At 41.7% G+C, this 26,511-nt stretch overlaps 1 protein-coding gene across 1 annotated transcript in view; it reads right to left on the bottom strand.

Annotated features, from left to right (window-relative positions):
• TRANK1 (tetratricopeptide repeat and ankyrin repeat containing 1) overlaps positions 1–26,511 on the bottom strand; it is a 181,577-nt gene that overhangs the window by 92,826 nt on the left and 62,240 nt on the right. Inside the window, exons 4-9 of the mRNA XM_088464408.1 lie at positions 23,178–23,304; positions 13,560–13,710; positions 9,589–9,704; positions 3,808–3,891; positions 1,859–1,997; positions 538–672 (exon numbers count right to left, since the gene is read on the bottom strand). Of these exons, the coding sequence (XP_088320534.1) occupies positions 538–672; positions 1,859–1,997; positions 3,808–3,891; positions 9,589–9,704; positions 13,560–13,710; positions 23,178–23,304 (752 nt within the window). The remainder of the gene's footprint in view (positions 1–537; positions 673–1,858; positions 1,998–3,807; positions 3,892–9,588; positions 9,705–13,559; positions 13,711–23,177; positions 23,305–26,511) is intronic.

Genomic DNA, 26,511 nt, shown 5'->3' with positions numbered 1-26,511 from the left:
CAAGCGCAGAATTCGTTGTGTCCGTTTCTGTCTTTTTGAGCAAGCACAAGCTCAAAGTGGATTCTATGCAGCTGTATGTATAGTTGAGTAAACTGATTAGTTATTGATATTGTATCACAAACTCAGCACCGAAATTCTTTATATAATTTGAAATAATAACTCCACCCAAACCGTTAAACAACTTACCTGGGATGCTGCATTTCCACAAAGCATTCCATTATACAGCACTGCACTGATCTATGTTATAGTATGTAGCTTGACTGTAAGACAGCCATTGGCTCCATGCAAATGGGAAGATTACAAGAGTGGGGCACTGACCACATCACTGCCTGCCTCCAATATCCTAGTTCTCAGCCCCACAGCTCCTACCACACACCAGTTAACTAATAGACTGTCATTCTTTAATGTTTACAGAAAAAAACAAAACCGTAAACAGAAATAACTAATATATACCAAAAATAAGATCTCACTTTATTTTCAACTGGCAATCCCCAATCCTTAATTAGAGAAGTCAATGTCTCTGTTCCCATTACTTACGCTTTGGCGTATAATCATTTGATGAAAATAATGCTACAAGGAGCAGCACTGTGTTGCCATCCCCATCTTTTTCATTGATACATTTCTTCATGGTTGGTTTGGTTCTTAAGACAAGATGGAAAAGTCGGCTGTCTACTGTTAAAGAAATTATAAATGAAAATGCATTGTGTAATAAGGGTTAATATGCCACTTAAGACTTGCTGGGCATTAGTTTCCAAGTTTGGAGATCCCACCAAATTCTATAGCGGGATACACACTTGGCTGATGGATCGGCAGGTCGACCGATTTGCTAATGATGCGGCTGTGCATAAACAATAACCAATCGGCTGACTGATATGTCTGCCTGCAGGGACCAGCTGTGAAATCACTGTTGCTGGTGCAGCCGGCCAGCATACGGGTGGGTCGCATGCCCGCACCCTTAAATGTGCACAATATATCTTTCAGATATATTAAATATGCCATGCTGCACAGCCAACACGATATATCTGTGAACAACGTGATTCACAAATATAATGTGTGTACACACCCCCCCGACGGCTGGAGACGATATATCGTTTGTCGGTTGTATGACTATTATATCGTTCAGTGTGTACCCAGCATTAAAGTCTTCTAATCTTACTTAATTTATGTAGCTTAACCGCTAAGCAATCACATGAAGTCACAAAAACCTGGAAGAGTTGCTACAATATAAAGCAAAGCATTGTTGTATAATGCTCAATGACTTCACACCGTCACTAATTAAGTATGCTAACATCAACCCCCTGGATAGTGCCAAGTGTCATACAATAAGAGGAAGGTCTGTTCATGTTGTTCGATGTAATGTACACTTTTTGATGCGGATTCTCACTGTACAAAATAGAATTTGCAGGATCAATACACCACAGCCAGTTCTATACCCCATATGTATAACTACAAGTATACACACACACTACAGTAGATAGAATAAATAGTAAGACATATCGAACATCAGCAATATTACTTCTTTTCTATAATTTTGCTTAATTTGTTGAAAAACCATTAATCCAAGTATGGCCGTGAAAGCATTACACAACCAATACAAGTGTCGCACAAACATTTCTGTTTACTGATCACTTTCATTAGATTTATTCACAATTACGGTACATGTAATGACTGAAAAACAAATGAGAACACTGTTAAAATGCCATCACATGTACAGTATTATCAAGATATTTGACAAGAAATCTGTGATTATTCAAATGGGAATTTTAGATATTTTGCTTATCTAAATAAAAGCAAAAATCCATGATTACCTGTTTCTACAGGTTGCCACACTGAGTGCAATTTTCCAATGTTATTTTACCTGATTTCATACAGAGTTTGATAACAGAATGAAGGGAATGCTCTCCAATGGTGTCCACATCAGCTCCCATCTCTATAAGCCAAGTGACAAGTTGACTGATGGGATTTAACTTCTCGCATAGAGTAGACTTCACATATTTCTGGTTGGCAAAAAAAGAGTAATATCATCAAATCTTGGCATATAGACAACCTACCTCAAAAAAACTTGCATAATAAGTATATGAAAACCGTCAAGAAATCAGAGAGCAGAATGGATCTACTACACAGAAACTGTACACTATAACACCAAGAGAATGACTGCTACACCCCATTAAGTGATGAGTTTGAAATCATTCTTTTTGAAGCGTAATTAAAAGATACACCAGAAAAACATTTAGTCAGAATGCTATATAATAATTTGGTACTAAAACCGAAGTGTCACATCTGAGGGTTGGAACAGGCGTGGGAGGCTGAAGAGGCGTGAATGAACTTAGGTGGTTTAAGCCAGGTCCTCCTCATGTATAGATGTGAGGAGGTAGAGATATGGCAGTGGATGACGGGCCCGAAGGTGAGAACAGGAATAGAATGCCTTTATTGAGCAGGAGATTGGAATGGGACTGGAAAAAAACTGAAGGAATAAGCAGAATCAGATTGGGACCAATGATGTTGGTGTAAAAGCTGGATCGGTTTGAGACCGATGTTGATGAATTGAAGAACTTAATGGATTTGAATTTGATGTTGATTAACTTGATCGGTTTGGGAGCGATGTTGAAGAACTTCATTGCTATGAGTCAGATGTTGTTGAATTGATTAACTTGATCGGTTGGGATCGATGATCATGAATTGAAGAACTTGATTGGTTGGGACCGATGTTGAAGAATTCAAGAACTTAATTGATATGAGTACAATGTTTGCGGCATCGGATTATATTAATGGTTGCAGGTATCGGCTGGAACCGATGGCGGCTGTAAGAACAAGTCTGAGTGGTAATACCAGACTATTGTGCAAGATGGTATAGGAGACTTGTTTACCAGATATAGTAACTGGATATAAAACGGTCTGGGACCGTTCAGATATAGAGTACCTGGGAGCAACGTTGTACTAGCAACAGAGGCCAGTCTGGTAATGGAATTTATAAGGGAAGATCCCCAGGGATTGGATGCTGCAATCAGCTGGTCTGGGAGCAGCATTCTGAGTGGAGGAAGAGTGTCAGGTGACAGAGTCCAACATGGCTGCGCCCATACTGTGGTTTAGGAAGGAACTCTGTCGTACAGCCTGTGTGCAATCATGCTGGGAAGACACGCTGTGAACAAGGGGCTGCAGAGAGCAATCTCCATGTGCAGTGACAGGACAATGAGCGGAAGGGGCAGGAGCAGCACAGACAGACCTCAGCACCAGCCGGGAGCGAAGTGCAGCATGAGCAGACTTCTGTGCTATCCTGGAGTGATGCACAGCGCGAGCAGACCTTAGCACTAGCCTGGACAGAGAGGTAAGAAACTGTTTTTTAAGGGCCGGAGCGTGACACTAAGGTTTTAACAATAGCATTGGATTTCTAAAATATTATAGGTGATCAAACACAGTTTTTATGTATTCTTCGACATATACAGTACATATACCAGTCCAGACACAAGCTTGTATCTGCCTAGTAAGGTTTAATTCCATGTATATTGCTATTTAAGGGTTTTCATCATCTTGTTTACAATTCTTTGTTATATATTGATTGCTTTAAGAAATAGAGAACATCTCTCAAAGAATGCCAAATGTAAGACAATCAAATCATTTGTAAAGCTATGTATTATTAAAAATAAACTAAAATCTTATAACACCATTTAGTACAGGTCAGATGTCACAAAAACAGTGTACAACACTCACAATACTGTATTGTAATAAGCAAGTTAAAAGAAGACACGATGTACAGTACATAAATAATGTATATAAACCACAGAAAAAAAGATTGTTTGCATGATCTACCTCAAATATGCCCCCCAGTGGTGCTTTCAGGTCCTTAACATCTGTAGTCAGTCTGTCACGTGATGACATCAAAAATAGGCAGGACTAGAAAAGGAAATATATTTTTTAGCGATAGATAACCTATACATTTATCTTATAGAATGACATACATTTAGTTTAACTACTGTATTTAAAGTAGCGGTGGACGAAGAGGGTGGAGCATGCACTGTGTGACCCTCAGAGGTGTTACAGGGATCCCTCATGAAAATAGTAATTTCTTAAACAGTCTTTTCAGCAAATCTGTTGCAACAATGAGAACCATTCATGCACAATGTGTATGTGGATGGTAAATACATAATTAATTTAACTTAGCATGTTATGTGGGCTGTTTGACTTGTGAAGTACTTGTCCTGAGTCACGGTTGTAAGGACTGGGGGCCTGATTCTGATTCTTTGTCTGCTGTGGCTGTGTGATAATATGCTAATGCCGCAATAGGCATCTTGTGTAAATATAGGCCTCCTGCTGGCTGCTGTGATAAGCTGCTTGTGTGAACATCGGCCATTTGAGTAACCATCAGGTCAGCCGTAAAATTCACGCAGTTGTGGCCAGTGAAGCTGCATCAAAGGACGCAGCCATTGGCCACGGCACGCCGTCCCAGACGGCCGCAGCATGTCAATCATGATGCACCTTAGGAGGCACTGCGATCGCCGATGCAGACACGGCTCTTCACACGCGCAGATCAGAAACCATAGGAGTTATACGCAAACCAATGGGTTGCGTACAACTATGAATCAGGCCCTGAGTTCTCAGGTTTCAACTACCCTGTGCATCACAGACTCTCACAGCTAACTATGACGTGCTACACTATACAGAGCATTATAGGATACTTTGCCTATATTATATCTAGCTGTTGCTCATGGCTTCGCCCGCGATGAAAGCGCTTCTGCCAAAAAATTTTTTATTTGAGGTGCTATAGTTGTATTGCTCTGCATAGGGGACCGGTCATGGAAGTGGCCCATTTGACCAGTAGCGCTACACAGACTGGCGGCAGCAGCGTCTTCACCCACCACTCACACAAATGTCACTGTGTGCCCTGTGCACAGACTGCTATATAGCCTATCCTATTCAAGTTAACGTGGGCCCAAAGCACCTCTCCCCCACCCCTTAACGCACGCACACATGGTGCCACACCTACAGTTGTGTCCACATATATCTCACCTCCGTGTGCTACAAGTAGCGTTAAACATAACGCGTGAGCAATGTGCGAATTGGAAGCACAGAGAGTCTTTTCGTGCGACTTTTTACTTTCAAATCATCTTATTCACAAACCGATGAGAATGGGACACACAAGCAGGTTCTGCTGATTAAAATTATATGTGGCATGCCTATATTCTGTGTGCGATTGTGGATGTATCTGCATGCAAAATACTATGTTACAGTGTCAGTGGCTGTGACACTGTAAGGTAGCATTCAGCTTGTAAAAGCCCACAGCGGTAGCCGAAACGCGCTGCTGCTCTCTTCACTGGGGTTTCTCACTCTTCCAGTCGCCTGCTACGAACTACACGCTGGGACTTGCAATATACCGCTACAGGTGTTTCACCACTAACAACTATAGAGACTATAGAGACTGGAGGCGGCAGCTGCCGCAAAACTATACTGCACCGTGTTGTGCCTGGACAGCTTGACTGTACCAGCCCGGGACTAAAGGCGGTGGACATCACTTGGAATCAAATTGACATACCATATATGCACAGGACCTGCACAAGGCTACAAATAAGGTGAAATAATGTGTATAAGACAGTGGTCTTATGGACTCAATATGACGGACTGCAAACCTATTCCTATATAGGGCCGCTGGTTCAAATATGCAATATTATGTACACATATTAAAATATATAGAGAACCCCTAAGTGAACTGTATATTTTTTGATTTTTCTGATATTGAATCTGCAATAAATATATGCTATTTGTATTTACCAAACCAAAGCTTGCCAATTAAGGACAATTGATGACAACTATTATGCCCCCTTGGCTGCTTAGGGATATGTTTTTCTGCTATACAATCTGCAACAACATAAGCTACGTGTATTTAACAGAATTAAAGCTTGCCAATTAGGACAATTGGTAACAACATATGTGACCTTTTCACCTTACTTGAGGAAACTCCTGCTGGATACTTATTATTTTGATATTCAATTTTATAAAATCAGTTTGAGCCTGATCAGCTCTTTTTATAATGAGCTAGCTCTATGAAGTGTGTTTATATATATATATATATATATATATATACTTACACACATACATATACATACATACATACATACACATACCTCATCTTTGGGAAGATTTGTGTGTTTATGAGAAGTGTCTAATACAACTTGTAATATTAATGTCTCCTTCAATATGTAATGTTATGTATAAAATCTTTTTATTTATATTGGTTTAATTAATGTCCCAGCAAGGGTATTTAAGCACATGTTTTTCTGATTTTGATTTATCTAGTGAGGTTGGCAAATACCTCTTTCTTTACTGCTGCATTTATACCTGAACCTTCTTTCCGGGCTAGCGCTAGATGTTTTCTTCTGTATAGGTATGCCGCATGTCATTTTAAACAGCAGAAGTTTCTTGCTCGTCCCATTCACATTGCTTTGCGAATAAGATGATTTGAAGGTAAAATGTACGCTCAGCACTACCGAGTAATGCCACAGCATGGTGTGACTAGAAGGGCTGTTTAACACGCAGGAAAGAAAGATGTATGTGGACAAATCTGCATCTCTTGTATTGACATCATCAATGCATTTTCTTTGTTATTACTAAAGGTGCATAAACACACACAACGATTTTTTGAACGATTATCGTTAACGATATCGTTTATCATTCAATCGTTTGAAAAATCGTGTACTTTGAGTTAAAACGATGAACGATTATCGTTCATGCGCGTTCACGTTTGTTGTTCAGTCAGACTGACCAACTCAACGATTTTCAGTAAGGGAATATGCAAAAATCGTTTGTAGTTCAAAAAAATTGTTCATTACATTTAGTAAATGAACAATTTTAGTGAACAATTTTCGTTCATTTTTCCCTTGAAAAAATTAACGAAAATAGTTTACTAAAATCGTTCATTTACTAAATCGTTGTGTGTGTGTATGCAGCTTTAGCTTTAACTTGACAGATCGATGCGAATAGGTGATGCGAATAGGACACATCAGCAGACTGTGCAGATTAATTTGATATGCGACACTTGTATATGTGTGTGCACCAGAGTCTTTATTTGAACCGCAACGGAACTTGGAGTGACAAAAGCTGCGGCCACTACACTGTAGCACTTTGTATACAGATTCAGAGACTCAGTGCTGGTGAATCCTAGTCAGATCACAAAAAAGATGCCCGGCACTAGCAGAGACTCAAGGGACCTAGCGCACCAAGATGGGCTTTTTAGCGCGACTGCAGCAAAGATGTGTAAGGACACATCTGTATATATTCCAAAAGCCAAATTTATCTAACCCAGATCAGTGGTGGACATACAGTCAGGTGCATAAATATTGGGACATTGACAGAATTTTCATATTTTGGCCTCTATTCACCACCACCACAATGGCTTTGAAATGAAACAAACAAGATGTGCTCTAACTGCAGACTTTCAGATTTAATTTGAGGGTAATTACATCCAAATCAGGTGAATGGTGTAGGAATTGCAACGGTTTCTATATGTGCCTCCCATTCCCGCTTGCGACCGGATCTGAATCAGTTCCAGAGTTCACTGACAGTAACAGCCGGAAACAGTCACTGTCAGTGCTGGAACTGATACCCAATCACATCTGCCTCACTGACAGGGGTGTGCTTTGATGTGGGCTGAAAGCACGTCCCTGTCAATGAGGCACTTGTATAGGTGCCGCTTCTCCTGCATTTTTCAGTGGGCTTTTACTGCCCGTGGCTTGGCCCCGCCCCCCCGCTTCATCTCCTTTCCTATTCTCAGCTGGAGACTCCACTCTCGGTGCCTCCAAACAAATTTGACTCTAGCTCCACTGTAAAAATTATTAGAAAAATATAAAGCACATAATTAACATGCCTCCCCTGACTGCACGTCCCTGACAGTAAGAGATCTCGCACTGATCTCCAGCGATACTTAAGAAGAGGGTCTGAAAAATCCGCTGTTGCATGCCTGCAATGGGAACCTCTCATCAGAAGCATACATCAAGCTCCAAAAAAGGTTCTTTGCAGAGTTTGAAGTCACAAGCTAAAGTAAAGTTACCATCAGACGGTGTTAGCACTCACTTGAAAAGTGACTCCCAAAAATGTATTTTCTGCCAGGCAGCATTACATCGGAGATAGCAGAACAAAACTATCACAAAAAGTAAGCAGTACTCATCGTGCACCCTCCCCCATACATCTTACTTACTTTTTGGTAACCTCTGGGTAGAAGAGGAGGAGGCTGTGAGTCTGCAATGCTTGCCTACACTGCAGAGTGGGCTGGGGTTGAGGTGGAAGTCAGGATCCTCAGGTGTGTTTTTATGCAGTATGGATGGATATCGGTAGCCGATGGTTAGCAACCTTCGATGTTTCCGATTTGATGGAAGTACTTTTTCCATCAAATACCGGGAATTTGATGGTTGCCAGCCATCGGATGCAGCTTTCCGATGCCCATCCGATGGCTGGCTGTGCGGAGGGGGAGCACACAGCAGCGGTTGAGCAGTAGGAGAATATGCCGCGCTCATGCAATCTATTCTCAGTGTAGGGGGAGCCTGGGTGCATCCCAGCATCTCGAAGAGTGCCGAGCACATCCCCACAGTGACGTGGACGAGGGTGCTGTGAGGCTCCACCCACTTTAACAGAGGACCCGCCCCTTTTTGGTCTTACGTATAACCATCGCAGTGTTTATACTATCTAATGGTTACGATGCGAGGGCTAGATGCCATCACATCGCTGGATTTGATGTCGGAAGCTCGGCATCGAATGGTTGCCGGGCTTCCGACATGAAAGCCAGCAATGGCATCCATACTGTGCAGTAAGCATTTCTGTTGCTCATGGCACCATATGCTGGCTGATGCTAGCACACTCTTCTCTCCTGTAAGTCGGGCTGTCCCTGGGTGAGCTGGGCAGTGTAAGAAAAGTGCCAAGTAGAGCGCCCATCAAGAAGGCCCTAGGGAGAACACTGCAGCTGAAGGAGGGAAAATTATTTATTCCAGATCTACCATGGAGTTTTTGAAAATAACAATTGTAGCAGTATGATGGATGGAAACCACTCTGTAAATCTGCACTTCTGTCCATCCTTCTCAGGGCACTGGGTCATTGAGTAATACGGTTAATAACGGCTTTCATTTTGATCACTTATTTTTCGCCCCTATATTAACCATTTGAACCTTTTTAAATTGTAGTTTTTGTTTATTAGGTCTATTAGGTTGTTTTTGGAAATCACTCTATAGTAGATTTCCTCCCCTTCCCCCATCAGTGCCCTAGACCAAATAGGAATGAATAACCCATAGTACTCGCTTGTTATATTTGACCGCCTTGGTGTACAAAACAAAAAGGCTCACCCACAAGTCCAATATCACTTGGTGTGAATATAGTATCTATATAATATCAGCTGAAGTAAACTACATCTAGGTATGAGGAGAACACACTTGAGATAGTGATATGCAGTGCTTTCACCTTTTGTATAAAGTGGAAGGAATGATGACATGTTCATTGGATCCAAAGAGCTCCACCAATTTCAAAATCTTACTTTGAGTGCTGGCAGTGTGTACATTTTAGGGGTTACCATATGTGATGAATATAAAGACTTTAGGAATCAACAGGCCTTACCTTGTACATTTGTCCTTTCACGAGTTTAACAATAAGTAACTTCCAGATTGGTGTATTGTAGCCCTGTCTCAAGATATGATCAAATAATCCTAAGAAAGGATCACTCACTCCACTGGCTGTTTAAAATAATGAAAAAAAAAACTATTTTACATTTAAAAAAAAAAAGTAAGAAAAAAAAAAATTGTTTAACAAAATAATGTGAAACGTTACAAGGTTTGCAGCAAGCATTAGAAGGGCTTTTCTTATGGATCCAGACTTCATGCTATAAACACATAGTACTATAAAAAATGTACCTAGACCTGTACAATGTTTATTGTAGGTTATAGAACCCCTTCACTGCTGAGGGTTCTCTCACCCTTGTGCTGAGGTCATTTTTTACATTTCCGCTTGTCACATTTCAACATCAATATTAATTATTTTTTATGCGGTACCCGGACAAACATTACCTTTGTGTTTTTCATAAGATTTTCTATTTTCAGAAAATACCATTAATCTTCTAATTCTTAAGCTGGGTACACACTGACAGATACATTGGCCGATCAATTGATCGGCCAATATATCTGCTGGCCGTCGGCTAGTGTGTACCCGCGATATGTCGGTGAACGTCGGCGTTCACGAACATATCGCATTAGCTGTGCTGCACAGCCGATAGATAGATATGTCTGCAGACTTATCTGTCCATCGGCAAGTACGTACGGGTGGTCTGCAGACCGCCCGTACACACACAGCGGCAGCCGCAGGGAGGGAGCAGCCACCGGGACACGCCCCCCCCTGGCCGCCGGGACTTGCGGGCAGACACAGATGATGGCCGTTCAGTGTGTATGAACGACCATCATCTGCAGATATATCTGCAGATCACTCGATCTGGAGATATATGTGTATATTGTGTACCCACCATTACAATTTATTATTATAAAAAAACAGTTTTATAATGAAATTTTTTAAAAAAAGGAACCAAATGCAATTTTTTTTTACCAGCTTATAAACACCACAAATAAATACTTTGTGCTTATTGTTTCACCAATAATCCACCTTTCGAAAATAGTAAAAAGCTGAATTCTATGTGCAGGTTTTGATAAAAATAAAAACTGTACTTTTCGCTGTCTCAATTTAAACATTTTCTACATCAGGAAGAATACATTAGCCCAACAAGGCTTACCATTTTAAAATCTAGACAACCTACTGCATTACATACAGGTTTACTTTTTTAATTTGACACAAGATAGGGGAGATAATGGCTTTAGATTCCCCTATATGTGAATTTTTTTATTTATTGTGTTATTATTTCACTTATTGTCTGGTTATCATCAGACAATAACTACTAAGATGGTGCATCGCATGAAAGGGGAGACTGCCCTGTTTCAAGACCCCTTCCCCGGGCACTCTTCACAGTGGGGGAGGGGCTAACATCTTGCTTCGTCACCATCTACATCGAAAACAATATTTTTCCATAGCACTGGGTGATATGGTCTGGTGATCAAAGGTGATCCCAGACAATAGCTGCTAAGGGGGCCACATAATTTGAAAGATGAGACTCCTCTCTTTCATATGTGAGTGACACCACATTTACAGAAGTAGTTATAGATGTGACAGGGCATGTAGTGCCCTCCCACCCATATAAAGAAAAGGTCTGTTTACCGTAGCACAGGTTAATATTTCTCGTGATCACCAGTCAATAGCAACTAGTGGGTCACATATTTGAAAGTGGGGACTCCCTGCTATCTAATATGAGTGTGAACTCAATTGCAGCTGCCACTATGGGGGTGATAAGGCACGTAGTGCCCTACACCACCGATATATACAGAAAACATACATTTTCCATAGCTTATGACAACATTGCCTGGTGCAATATGTTCTAAGGGGCACCATCATTTGAAAAAGATTGGTTGAGATCTTCCCCCATCTTTGGACTACATTATTTTTCTGTAGTGCAGAGTGTGATTACCAGACATTAGCATTTATGTGGGCACACTGTTTGACAGAGGGGACCCACATCTTTCTTGGTGGTGGGATTGGAGAATTCCTCCCTCACCATTTTCATTTTTTTTTTCTTCAAAAGTGGCGTCGGCACTTATATGCGTGCCGGTGTAACTTCCCGAACGGACCTGGAATTTCCTGGGCGTCCCCACCGGTCGTTAGGACTGGTGGAGCACAAATTGGTCAAGTTTTATTTTGTTTTGCCCCTCACTGTGGAGATGTGGCTTGAACTCTGCTGTCTTACTGTACCTCTGAACGACGACCCCATCTCGTCTTCTGCGGTGAAGGGATTAATCGGTATTATAACAAATGTTAATTACTAACATAATCTAAAATATCTTTGGTCCTATCTCGACCTACCAATAGGTGGAAACACGGAAGTTTAAAGGATACCCCATCATCTAGGTCAATAGGGATCTATACCACAAAAAGGTATCAATTTACCTATAGTTTAGAAAATATATTAATATTGTTTTGCTACCAAAGCTAAGTATCCCTAATTCCCAACGGTACTACCCCCACCCCTTCCATACTAAACCAACAGTCTCATTAGACCCCCTAGATCAGCACTCATTGACCTTCAGGCCATCTACCTAATTAACTCTTACTGATAACCATACCTTCAAATGGCTACAGGATCCCAGTCTCCAGACAATAGGAATAATGTGCAGCAGCAATAGAGGCTTGGTATAACCTAACAAACAGTAACACCTCAAATTATACATGCATACCATTATCCGAGTAGGTGCAACTCACTCTCCGTCCCCTCCACACCTCTTCCGACTGCTGCCTCACTTCTGGTCATTTCCTCCCATGCCGGTCTCCAAATTTCTCACACTGCACAGTCTTTCTTCCTTTTTTCCTAACTTTAATTGTACCATGAAGACAGTCTTCTTCACAAAAGCCTACCACTCTTCCTCTTAACTCCTGTCTTGCTGCCTCCCCCTACACACCTTGGGCCTGATTCAGACCCACTCGCAAGCGGCTGTCCGCTCGCAAATGGGTCGATGTTGTGCACTGCGCATGCGCACGACGGCGGGAGCTCCGTCGTGCGCATGCGCCAGACGCGACGAGCGAAGGACTATCCTTCGCTCGTTGTGTCTGATCAAAGGGGGCGTGCTGTCGATGTTGATTGACAGCACGCTCCCTTTGGTGGGCGTGCCTGGGGCGTGCCAGCCAGACGGAGGCGTTCCCAAGGGAACGCCTACTGTCAGAAGCCGGCCCACTGACATCACTAGATGTCAGTGGGAGTGATTTTGGCTCTGATAACGAGCCAAAATCACTCCGGGCCTTGCGGTTGAAAAACTCAACCGCAGGCTCCGGCTCGCAGTGGTCAAGACCATCGCGGCCATCAAACTGCACGCTCGTATAGGCTGTGGGTGGTGACCCACAGCTATACGAGCGTCCAGGAGGACGCTCCATAATTATGGAGGGCGGCCCTCATTCAGAGCGTGCGCTCTGCACAGAGAGTACGGCTCTGAATGAGGGCCCTTGTCTCCTGAGTTTTCCCTCCAATTGCAGTCTGCCCCCCTTCCCTTTAGAATGTAAGCTATCGGCCATGGCCCTTTCCCTCTTGTTCCTTCCCCTACAATAACCTGACCACCAGTGCTCCAATGGGTACAGGTTCATTGATAGATATTGTGCTTTCCCCTGCAACTCACCACTGTCTAGTGACTATGGCTACAGAGAGTTTTCCTACTCTTGCCCTGTACATCATGCCTGTTGTTTTATTGCAGTACTTGTATTATGCCTTAAAAATTCTCATTGTTGTACTTTGTACTTATGCTGTGTACTTTACTTTCTTGTTAGCTCTTGTATGTCACTATGTACACCTTGTGTCACCTAACAAAAGATAATAATAATAATTGCATTATTTTACTCCACTCAAAAAATAAAGAATAGAAGATTTTTTTTAAAGTAAATTATGTATTCATTTTAATGTGTTTACACATGAATTGTGGACTGTAAGAATAAAGGCAAAAATAATGAATTACCTTCAAAGGCCATGAATATACCATGCAGAAAGTCTACCACCACATTGCCATCAGAGGTGTTAGTAAGCTGCATAAGTCCCATGACAAAAACCTTCAGTGCAGCAGGTATATCATACAATTTCACCAAGGAATATCCAGCACGGTAGTAGGCCTGCAAAAGTAAAAATGGTCATTGATTTCTTTATAAACTTGGGCAGGTCAATAGGCAAAATTAAAAGGAGAGTTTGTGTACAGGGCTGAAATATTTGCTACATATGTGAAATTTACAACGTGTTCTACATATACATTTTGTTGCATTAATAGGGACATCCAAAGGACAGGTTTTATATGCTGTGTATGTGTGTGTATATATAAAAAATGTATAGATTATACAAAAGTGGTATTTTGAAAAACTGCCTGTCACCTTTAATTATGCTTATATATAAAGAATATTTCCAGAGTCATGGGGGGGAATTAAATGCTCTTTGCGGGAATGTATCTCGCGATTTAAGTGCCTGGAGCTATTTAATTGACTGCATCATGCTCGGCAAATAAGCTGGGACATGCACCTACAGTAACTGCGACTAATGCCCGGGTCTAAATTGCAGTAATCTGCTTAAGTGTCGGGCAAAATGCTGTTACCTCAGGCGGTAACACCACGACTAGCCCTAAGGAACTGGTTACAGATGTGTCCACCATACGCTACAAGACGCGCTACACATAATGTGGGAGCTCCGTGTGACTCTTTAGCGCAGAGCATCTTTTCGTGCGTCTTTTTACCTTCAAATGTGTCTTATTCACACAGTGATGTGAATAGATAATCTGCTGATTAATATGACATGTGGCATGCCTATGTTCTGTGTGCGACTGCGGATGTATCTGCATATGAAACGCTACGTTACAGTGTTATTGCCGAGTCACGCTAGAAGGGCTTTTTAACGCGCAAAGAGGCTAGATGTATGTGGACTCATCTGTAGCATGGATCTCTGCTCGCACCTCTGGAGGGTGCGAGCTGAAATCTGCTAGTCACAGGTTTACCGCGTGGGCAATTGAACAGCTCCAGGCACTTAACCCAGGAGATACATCCCAGCAAAGAGATTGTAATTCCACCCATAGACTCTGAAAATGTATACCAAAACTAGGTAAAGATCCAATTGTTAGCAAATCCTATACACCCAATTCATAACACTTAAAATCCTAACCAAAGCTTTAGCCATCAGACTAAGTACTGGGGAAAAATAAAAAGTCCATGAAAAGAGTGTTTGCTCTAAAGGTGGGAAGATGTTGCTCTGCCTCCACGGCTGGCTCAGACCTGTGTAATCAGAGCCCTCTCTCTGAGCACCTCTTAAGCCACGAACACACTTGCCAATATTTTGAACGATTGAACGATATTATCATTCACACTATCGGTCACTGTGTATGCGGTAAACGACCAACGATGCGCGCACCCGCTGGTCATTTACGATATCCCCAGTCAACTGTACATGCAGCCCAATCTGGGGATATCGTGAGCGATGCCATGCTGCTGAATGCAGCATGGTCCCGCTCCCCCCCACCGCCATCGTCCGTCGCTGGTTGGCATCGGCAAGTGTGTATACACCGCCGGGCCCGCCGATAACAATATTGTCACAAACACACATCGTGTAGTGTGTATGCGGCTTTAAAGTGACTAGGCATGTGGCTGAGTATATTAAGTAGAATTAGGACATCCTGATTGCTACAAATAGGTTAGAAGATCAGACAAGGTATAGGCTGCCTCACACATAAAATAGAACAAATTGGAAAAGGCACATTCTTGCGAAAATTGAGGGGGGAGGGGTTAAAGGATTACATATACATATATATATATATAGTGATGCAGGGACCTCTCTACCCTATCACTAATATCTACATCCACTTTGTCTACATCCTGTGAACCTAATATTGTACTGTACTGTATGCTGTTTTATTTATGTGAATGTTATTCTGTCATGTTCAGTTCATGCGTCTGGGATTCGAACTTGTATTTGGGCTACTTGTTAATACTTGGATGACTCATAGTTGTGTTTGTATTTACGCATTTAAGTGATTTGAATGTTGAATATTCGGTGCTGTGGGATAATGATAATGATGATAGTGAAGGGAGATTTGAAACCATTTGAAAATGTAAAAACTGGATTGATAGATCTATATACTTAGATGCCCAATTACTGAGTTTGGTACAGATGTGTCCTCATACACTTAGGGGTATAGCTAGATTCTAGCTACAGTCGAACCTGGATAAGTGGGACCTAGATAAGTAGGAAACCTCTATTACTAGGACTAATTGTGAAGTCCTGTAATTTTTTCACCAAATAACCTCTGTTAGTGAGACTGTCAAACCTCTTTAACGGAGACCGATTTTTCTTGATTATTAGGAATAATTACCTCTATAACTGAGAGGATTGCGGTTAGGACCTCTTTAAGTGAGATTAGTGCAGTTTATTAACCTCTATAAATGAGACAACCGCCTTTAGAACCTCTGTAACTAGGATTAGTACAGGTTTTGACAAGTCTCTATGTCTGTACCTGGACTTACAGGGGTGAGAACCTCTTTAAGTGAGACGAACACTACTTGAACCTGGATAAGTGAGAAACTGGATTAGTGAGATACCTCTTTAAGCGAGACTAAAAGTGCCGTACCTTGAGATCCCACTTATCCAGGTTCGACTGTATTATCTGCTAGAAGGGGCTAGATAAACCTTAACTAGAATCTGATTGGTTGCTATGGGCAACATCCCCACTTCTAAAAACCCGCGTAAATATACCCCTTAGCCTCAATATGCCATATGGAGTCAGATGCCTGGTGCAACTGAGCCCCACTGCATCTTATTCGCATTGGAGATGAAGCAATACACCACTGAAAGTGTGCTAGAGACGCTGGGCTATGACTTTAACCGCACAGGAATTCGTTTTCAATACATACAAAGTCGTAGAAGAAGCACAACAGAACTTGGCATGAGAAAAAGGCACGACCGCAGTAACGTATACAGGTTCAGACTCAAAGATACAGAGGAATGCTGGTACCTGCCAATGTTTGGAGTATACTATCAAAACAAACCAGATCAGATTAGAGTTGTGTTTGATTTCAGTGCCAAATTTGAAGATATCACCTTAAATTAAGTTCTCCTGACAGGTCCAAACCTTAAATACAAACTTCTCGGAGTACTCATCTGCTTACAAGAGGACTCCATTGCCTTCACTGCTGACATTCAACAAATGTTTCATTGCTTTCTTGTGAGGAAAAAACAAAACAAAACAGTATTTCAAGGTTCAGAGACAATGATCCTTCTGAAGACACTACAGAATACCACATGAGGGTATATATATCTTTGGCAACAGCCCTTCTCCAGGAGTCACCATCTATGGACTCAGGCATTAAGCTCAGGGGAGTGAGCTAGAGTATGGTTCAGATGTTAGACAACTCATCGAAAAGGAGTTCTACAAGGATGACTGTTTAAAATCTTTGCCAAAAGAGGAGACTCCAATCAATGGAAGGAAAAATAAAATATAATACCTCCATTTACTATTAATAGATTCCAAGTGTTAGGATCAATCAATTGTGCATCATTTTCTTTAGATTGGGATCAGTGAATGAAAAGGAGGTATTGGAGACATAAAGAAATATAAAGACAAAAAGAGGAAAAAGAGGCGGAAAACCAAAGTGTAGGGACAAACCCATGCTACATGATACTACACCCATTTCCCTTATAACAATCAATAATGAGAATGATGAAACGAAGATATTCAAACTGAGTGAAGGTCAACTCAGTATAGAAGAAGAAAAGATCCTTAAAAATGGATTCAAATTTGTTCTCACTAGCAAAATGGATTCGTTTGATCTCCACTTAGATATACAAAACAATATCTGAAAGTAAACGGTAAATTAAAAAAACTTCTTAAATAAAAATGAGGAATTTGTAGAAGAAAATATTGGAAGGTGCTCCAGATCCTCATTTAAAACAATATCCACCTTTTATCCCGTTCACCAGTGGGGGTGTTTATAGATTGTTTCAATCATACTGTCAGCTCTACAAAAAATAGTTAAGGGAAATGTAATTGAACTAGAAAGGAATTAAAGAACATTAAATCATTAAAAGATAAGAACTTTGGGCCTGATTCAGGCCCACTCGCGAGCGGCTGTCCGCTCGCAAGTGGGTCGATGGTGTGCACTGCGCATGCGCACGACGGAGGGAGCTCCGTCGTGCGCATGCGCGAGACGCGACGAGCGAAGGACTTTCCTTCGCTCGTTGTGTTTGATCAAATGGGGCTTGCTGTCGATGTTGATTGACAGCACGCCCCCATTGGTGGGCGTGCCGGGGGCGTGCCTGCCAGACGGAGGCGTTCCCAAGGGAACGCCTACCGTCAGAAGCCGGCCCCACTGACATCACTAGTGATGTCAGTGGGAGTGATTTTGGCTCTGATTGAGCCAAAATCACTCCTGGCCTTGCGGTTGAGAAACTCAACCGCAGGCTTCTGCTCGCACTGGCGATGGTCAAGACCATCGCGACCATCATCCTGCACGCTCGTATAGGCTGTGGGTGGTGACCCACAGCTATACGAGCGTCCAGGAGGACGCTCCATATTTATGGAGGTGGGCCCTGATTCAGAGCGAGCGCTCTGGTTAGAGCGTCCGGCTCTGAATCAGGGCCTTAATTATTAAACTTGCTGATAATGTGGAGGGGTGGTCTTAATGGATAAATGTGATTATGTTGGAGTACTTAAACAACAACTAACACATGGCCATATGTATAGAAAGCTCAAAAGTGATCCTACCACTAAAATAGCCAAATCCCTTTTAGATTTAACTAATAAGGCAGTGGATAAGGGAGTTATAACAAAAGCAGAGTCAGATTTTATTAATATACAACATCAATACTGTCTATTTATGTATTGCCAAAAATACAAGACCTCCCGGTAGATCTATGATATATGGGACAAACAGTTTAACGTCAAACTTATCTGCAAATAAATTCATATCTACAACCACTACTGAAAAACACAAAGACATGCATAAAATATACTAGTGATGTCTTACTAAAGATAGAGGAAATGGTTTGGGCTTCAGAATGTTTTCTGGTTAGTGCTGATGTCAGCACTCTTTACACGATTATTGACACCAACAAGGGCATAGAAAGTGTCCTATTTTCTCAAACAAATAGACTTGACCCCCAATACTAATGAGTTTGTTTTAGACAGTATCAGATTTAGAATAATGAACAATTATTTTTACTTCAAAGGAACATATTATTTACAGGAAATTGGAACTGCTATGGGTACCTTGCTTGCCTACAGTTATGCCAATTTATAATGGGAGGATCAGATCATTTGGCGTGACAGCCATTTGGGGGCAAACCTGGTATCCTAGCAAAGATTCATATACTATGTTCTATTTATATGGAAGGTTTCTGAGGAGACCTTAATGGAATTCTGTCAGAATTGTAATGAGAATGATTTCAATATCCACTTATTCTTTTCTATTGCACTATTACTTTTTTCTTTCCTCTGTTTACATATTTTCACTAAAGAGAGGAGTGGTGAAGTTGTGGAGGAAAACGAGAAACTTTTACCGTAGCTCTGGACTAATATTTTGGAACATTTAATAGAGTAAGAGTTCTTGTTTATTTAATATATACACATTGGTGTTTTTTCATCTATACTTATAATAGTTGTAATGGGTATGTCTGTACGCAGATTTTTTTTTTGGAGAATTGTACTCCTTGGGACTGTAAGACTATGGAGACATTTTATTTTCAGAATTTTTGTCTGTCTGTTCATTTAGACATTATGCAAAAACTACGGTATGATTGTGGATTGCGTTTTCAATATTGTATAGGTTAGTCACCTAGAAATAACTGTGTAAATAAGTATTATCTCAATGTGACATCAGGGAGAGGAGCAATAAAGGCAAACCAAACACTTGAGACTCGACGCGTGCAGTGTGCAGGCTCCTCAAGCCAAAAATGACTGTATATAAATAAAATTAATAATATATAAAATATAGCTCTAGTTTCTTAATATTTTGGCTTATATGTGACCTTGTATAAGCACTAATGTGAAGCAATTATTGAACAGATGAGACTGCAATCAGCCTCCTCAAGAGAGCTTAGGAAATGCTTGCCTATTAAAATCTCAAGCTTCACAAAATAGCTTCCAGCACCAAAGGAGAGATGAAAGCTTTTCCAACCCCAACATCTTACTAATGAATTACTGTAAGGGATGTGGATTTAGAAAATGATTCTCCACCAGCTCAAAGTAGCCTTGTACTTAGATAGGACTCAAAAAATGACTCCTTCACTTTCCAAATGAAATCTGTCTCCTTTACTTTCCTGTCTGCTATAAAGAGCTTGTATGACTCCTTAGGATTTGTAGCTCCTATCACAATCCAAGGTAAAGTCCTGCTCATAGAACTAACCTATGAGATGTCTGACTGGGAAGCCCCCACTGCTTCTATAGAAAGGGGATATTTAGGAAGAATGGAGGAACTCTATCTCCCTTAACAAGCATTTATATTATGCGCCCAAGACCATATGCATGCAGGCGCGACGGGCAATATCGTCAGCGGGGTCCATGCTGCTGAATGCAACATGGCCCCTGCTGTCGCATTGTTGCTCCCGGCTTCGACAAGTGTATATGCACTTGCCGATGCTGGGACCTCCGCCCGGGCTCGCCGCCTACGATATAGTGCTGAGTACATATCGGCTAATGTGTACCCAGCATTAGATGTCAAAATCTGTCCACAAGTCTCTACATTCCATTCCACAATCTCCGCTATTGTCAATATCAGTCCCCTGACTTCAGTTTCTAATGACCCAGAAGATCTACTTCTGCTTACTCTTGTCACTCTTCTAACTCAAGAAACTGGGACTATCCATCTTCCTTCCAGAGAATTCAAAATCAAAAGACTTATTCAAAACTAAATGGGAGACAAGTACAAAGCCATGCAAACACCTTCTGAGAGCGGTATATAAAACAGTATATCTCTATTAGTTGTTTTTATCTCTACAGTACCATGCAGCAAAGGAACAAGTGGCAAGTTGCCAAAACTAACTTAAAACCGTAATATGCGTAAGGTCGAGGTCAGAATCTGCAAGCAGGGCAAGACAAAGTTGTTTTTTAGACCAGTATCCTTGCTGATCCTGTTGCTACCCTGACTGTCACTGATACCCTGACTGTCATGCCCTCAGCATCAATTTTATGTTGTATGCACTTATTCTGTGCAAGCTCCACCTAGCGGTCAGCCTTGTATCAGATTAGTTTGAACCTTAGGGCTTCCACTGTAGCTCCCCAATGCACCTTGGGTATATGATAGCACAGGTTCTACATTTTAGCCTCATGTACTCTATCATACAGGTGCAGCTATATTCTCCCGTTTGTAGCAGCAACAATTTATGAATTATATTTGCTACCATTAGACCTGCTGATAGTTTAGAACTTATTTCTGCATTTGAGTGTTAAAAGTCTAGCATTCCCGCTAGGTTTCTTTCTCGAAGCACTGCGCCCTGCCCCTTTTTTAGAAGTCAAAACATGCCCTGCGCCCCTTTTCAGGCGCTCTGCTGCAATCACTGCGCTGATAGCCTGCAGAGCTGTCTCAGCTCGCTCTAGCTGTCAGTACTTCCTGGCTGCATGGCTCCCCCGGGAAGTAAATGGATGCCCACAGCATCTATTGACACTGCAGGAGAGCTTGTGGGCAGCCCAGCATCTCCATGAGTGCTGGGCACGACCACTGCAGTGATGAAAAGGGTGTGCATCTCAAGGCACAAGTCCCCTTTTATAGTGGCCACGCCTCTTTCGGGCATGCACATGCCTTTGGCACACCCAGCAAAAGGTGCCTCTGACTGACAGCCACCCTGGCCACCTTAGGAGCACTAAAAGTCAGTACATTATTATACTGTAGCAGATTCTCCTGTATGTATTTCATATTGTTTGCATACATTGGCATATCTCATACTGTACATATTATGTGTTTAGGTTTGCTTACATGAAGTGAATATTGTAATTCCGTTCCATTGCTTGTTTCTATTCCAGTTTTACCAATTATCATATTACTACAATAAAATACTATTCTTCAGATTTTCACATCTAGTTTATTTATTGAAAGGTAGGAGTGTTTATGCTGTCTGTCAACCTTATATTCAGGCCATATGGAAGGCTATAGAAAGGATAGAAGAAGTTATTCCCTTTACTAATTAGAAGACTTGTCTGTGCAACCAGCCCTTCTTCCTTTTGGGATTTCTTTTATGGATTCCAACCACCCTACAGTGTTTCCCTGGTTGGATGTAGCCAGCTCCACATTTAGGGAGTTTACTGGCATATTTAGAGGATGGTTTGGTGAATACAGCCAATGAGGAACCAGCAATATACCAGGTACAGTAATACAGTTCCTTGCAAAAGTATTCAAATCCATTGCCAATTCTTTTACTTCATTGAAAAAGAAATCCTATACTGATTTTTCATACGCTGACCTTTTTATTTCAAAGCACTGAAACGGAAAATTATTTTGTATATTAGAAAAACATCTTAATACAAGAAAACCCTGAAATATACTCTTTGCACAAGTATTTAATCCCTGTGTTTTGAAAACAATTGATTTACTATTAGCAGACATCATTGAATAATTAATATAACTTACACATTTTCAGGAAAAAAAACCCCACAGTATTAATGGCTATGGTTGTGGATTTGAAAGACAGCTGTGGAAATGAAAACTAAAGTGTATAAATTAGCAAAAAGTTAGAAAACAATATCCAAGTATTGGGATATACTAGTGGGCACCATTGGTTAAATGATCAGAAAATAGAAGCTACTTTAAACACAACCCAGGCACTGCCTAGAAATAGTTGTACTGTACCTCAAAAATCTGTAATAAGACGAGATGTGCGAGAACAGAGACGCGAATTACAGATGTGTCCACATTCATCTAGCCTCCTTGTGCGTTAAACAGCCCTTCTAGTCGCGCAATGTTGTGGCGTGACTCGTGCGACTTTTTACCTTCAAATTGGTCTTATTCGCAAAACTATTTGAATAGGATACACAGGCAGTTTCTGCTGATTAAAACGATATCCGGCATGCCTATATTCTGTGTGCGACTGCGGGTGTGGATGCATGCAAAATGCTACAATACAGTGTCACAGCCATTGACACTGTAACGTAGCATTTTGCATGCAGATAAGGCTCGAAGTCGCATTGAGAATAGAGGCATGCAGCATATTATTTTAATCAGCAGAAGCTGCTTGTGTGTCCTATGTGCATCGATTTGCAACTAAGACGCTCTTGAAGGTACAAAAGTCGCAGCAAAAAGACAATCGGCGATACAGAGTTGCACGGCGCTCAATCATGTTTAACAAGAGCTACCCATCTGTGAATCTGGAAAAAGGTTTTGTGGTTCAAACCACACCTCAAAAAAACCATGGCTTCAGTGGGGGTGGCAACATTAGGCTGTAGGCTGATTTTTTTCATCAGCAGTGACTGGGCATCTTGTTAATTAAAAGAAAAAAAATGGGCGGTGTAAAGCAAAAGGAAATAAAAACGGATGTAGTACAATTATCCCACACGGAAGGCCAAATTAGCATTACTAATTTACTGTGACAAAGACGTTAAGCAATGTGGAAAGTGACTTACCTTGACAAAACCTGGATCCAGATCAAGACACTGCTGGGCAGATAAAAAGGATTCATCCCATTTTTCAAGTTTGAACAGGGCATTGGCTCGGTTGTTCCACAGTACTGCCAATTCTTTTATTAAATTTCTGAAAAGTCCATCAATTCAACATTATGCATTAAATTTCCAAAGAACTTCCATAAAGAAAGTTATCATCTGACTGATGAGTCATTAGCAAGAGCTAATATGGTTATAAAACACACAATATTTATTTTTTCCCCAAGTTCTCGCTACTAAATGTACTGGACAAGTTATAGTTTTAGGGAGTTGCAAAAGGACAATATATATTTTTTTTTAAAACCAATTTTGTAGAGAAACAACACAATATCAAAGCAAGTTATTTCTAACCAACATATACGATACATTCCTTTCATATGCCTAATCAAGAAGCCATTACTTGCCTCTGGTACACAGATTCTATAACCGTTGGTTAATGAGACAAGAACTGTAATCAGGGTAAAATGAATAAGAACAAGATAAATAGTATGAATAATCTGTCTAGACTAAGCAGGTTGAAGGAAAATGGCATAATGGCAGCTACCATCTCCAGCCTGCTTTGTTCATGCTCCTCTGTTGCTACTTTTACCTAAAAATGTTAAGAGAATATTCTAAATTGGATAAAAATGAAGAGAGACAGATGGAGAAACAAGTAAACATATAGCAAATACACTGTCATTGTCATTAGTTCTGATTGAATCAGTTAGTTATTCTGAATTAATTCATTATTTGAAAACATTAAATTATTTCACTATTGATCAGAAATAACAGTCTCATGGAATGGCAGTAGGGCCATGGATTGCCCCAAGTTTTGTGAAACCTTATATGGCATTACTTGAGAATAGGTACATTTAGCTTTGCTTCTTGAGGATAAACCTAGTCTTCTACAGGCTTATATAGAAGCCTGTAGAAGCCTGTAAATTAAATCACATAAATGACTATGTATTTAATTTAAATCTCACCCATCTCTAACTTCGTTTCCAAATGATTGTTTTTCATCATCACCATCAAGACAGTGTGATCTGTACTAAAATGGATTAGAAACAAGCTGCTAGCAGTAACTACATACTGTATAATAGCCTGCATTACAGAACTTGTAGAAAATATTTTCCTACAATGAAAATGAATGAAGAAAGTGTTCCTCAACAGAGCATTTTAACAGTCCACATAAAAACGAGGGATAATCCAAATTGATAAAAGGTTACTTAGAAACTAGTAAATTAGATGAAAAAAATTTATGCAACAAACCAAAATATCATATGTACGTTAGAGACATAGGCCCTGATTCAGACCCACTCGCGAGCGGCTGTCAGCTCGCAAGTGGGTCGATGTTCTGCACTGAGCATGCGCACGACGGAGGGAGCTCCGTCGTGCGCATGCGCCAGACGCGACGAGCGAAGGAAAGACCTTCGCTCGTTGTGTCTGATCAAAGGGGGCGTGCTGTCGATGTTGATTGACAGCACGCCCCCTTTGGTGGGCGTGCCGGGGGCGTGCCTCCCTGACGGGGGCGTTCCCACGGGAACGCCTCCCGTCAGAAGCCGGCCCACTGACATCACTAGTGATGTCAGTGGGAGTGATTTTGGCTCTGATAGAGCCAAAATCACTCCGGAGCTTGCGGTTGAAAACCTCGACCGCAGGCTCCGGCTCGCAGTTTCGATGGTCGCGATGGTCACGACCATCGCGGCCATCAAAATGCACGCTCGTATAGGCTGTGGGTGGTGACCCACAGCTATACGAGCGTCCAGGAGGATGCTCCATTTTTATGGAGGGCGGCCCTCATTCAGAGCGTGCGCTCTGCTCAGAGCGTACGGCTCTGAATGAGGGCCATATTCTTTATCTTAAAGATTAAATGTATCTCACATAAGGTCAAGGGTGTAATTAAAGACTGTATTTCATTTTAACACAGGGGGCAGGATGCATCAGGCATCGTTCCCCACCACTAGTTGCAAGCATAGCTGCGTTTAGTAATGCCATATGCTTGTTCAATTGCAACTAAAATTGCAAAATACAACTTCCCACGATAATAGTTGTTCTTTGCGAAATAAGGACTTCAGGGTTAAGTCCTTCTGCACATGACCGAGCCGCGGGGGACACTGGGAGAGATCTCTCACAGCTAACTATGCGATAAGAAGCCCATAGACTTCTATTAGGCAAAGCCATCTATAGATGATGTTGCCTATCGGGTCAAAACTCCAGAAAGTTTCGTTTTCCGGAGCTTAGTGCATATACGGAACGCGGTCAAACCTCCTAAACGGCATTTTCGGAGGTTTGACCACATTTTTGGTGTTGATACAACCACCCGGGATCACTTTTCGAAATACACACTACCAGAGAAACCAGCAACTAAGAATAATATGAGATATGGTAAGAACTTACCCTTGTTATCTCTATTTCTACGAAGTCCATAGGGTTCCACAGGATACCTTGGGGTATAGGTGTGACGTCAGTCGCAGGGCACCAAAGAGTTAAGCTTTCAGCCTCCCAGGATGCACTAGGTCCCCCTCCTATACCCCGCCCCCGGGCCAAGGCACCTCAGTTAGTTACCAAGCCATAGGCCGGAGGAGGAGAAGGAAGAGAGAGAACAAAGATCTGGACACATACAAGAATCACATTCTCACCAGAGGGAGACGGAAAACCGGTGACCAGAGCAAAGCCCATCTGCAGCACAGGTGCGACAGGGCGGGAGTCCTGTGGAACCCTATGGACTTCGTAGAAATAGAGATAACAAGGGTAAGTTCTTACCATATCTCATATTTTCTACTTCAGGGTCCATAGGGTATCCACAGGATACCTTGGGGATGTCCCAAAGCAGTATCCTTTAAGGGTGGGGACGCTCCTGTGCAGAAAGGAGAATCCGCCGCCCAAAGGAAGCATCCTGAGAGGCGAAGGTGTCAAACCAGTAACACCTCACGAAGGTATGGACAGAGGACCACGTAGCGGCCTTGCAGATCTGGACTGCAGAGGCACCACGTCGAGCTGCCCACGAAGGACCCACAGACCTAGTGGAATGAGCCTTCAGAGAAGGAGGAACCGGTAGGCCTTCATGAAGATAAGCTTCAGAAATAGCCATACGGATCCAGGCTGCCAAAGTTTGCTTTGAAGCAGGCCAACCCTTCTTACGGAAGCCATAGAGGACAAACAATGCGTCCGACTTCCTAAACGAAGAAGTGCGGTCAACATAAGTCCTTAAGGCCCGCACAACATCCAAAGAGGCCTCACCCACGGAAAGACCCGGTGAGTTAAAGGCCGGAACAACGATTTCCTCGTTAACATGAAACTGGGAAACAACTTTGGGAAG

Source organism: Taudactylus pleione, unplaced genomic scaffold (assembly GCF_031769625.1).
Source record: "Taudactylus pleione unplaced genomic scaffold, aTauple2 ptg000054l, whole genome shotgun sequence".
Lineage (NCBI taxonomy): Eukaryota > Metazoa > Chordata > Amphibia > Anura > Myobatrachidae > Taudactylus > Taudactylus pleione.
The sequence above is the reverse complement of the archived record's forward strand: the minus strand, read 5'-3'. Positions and strand labels throughout refer to the sequence as shown.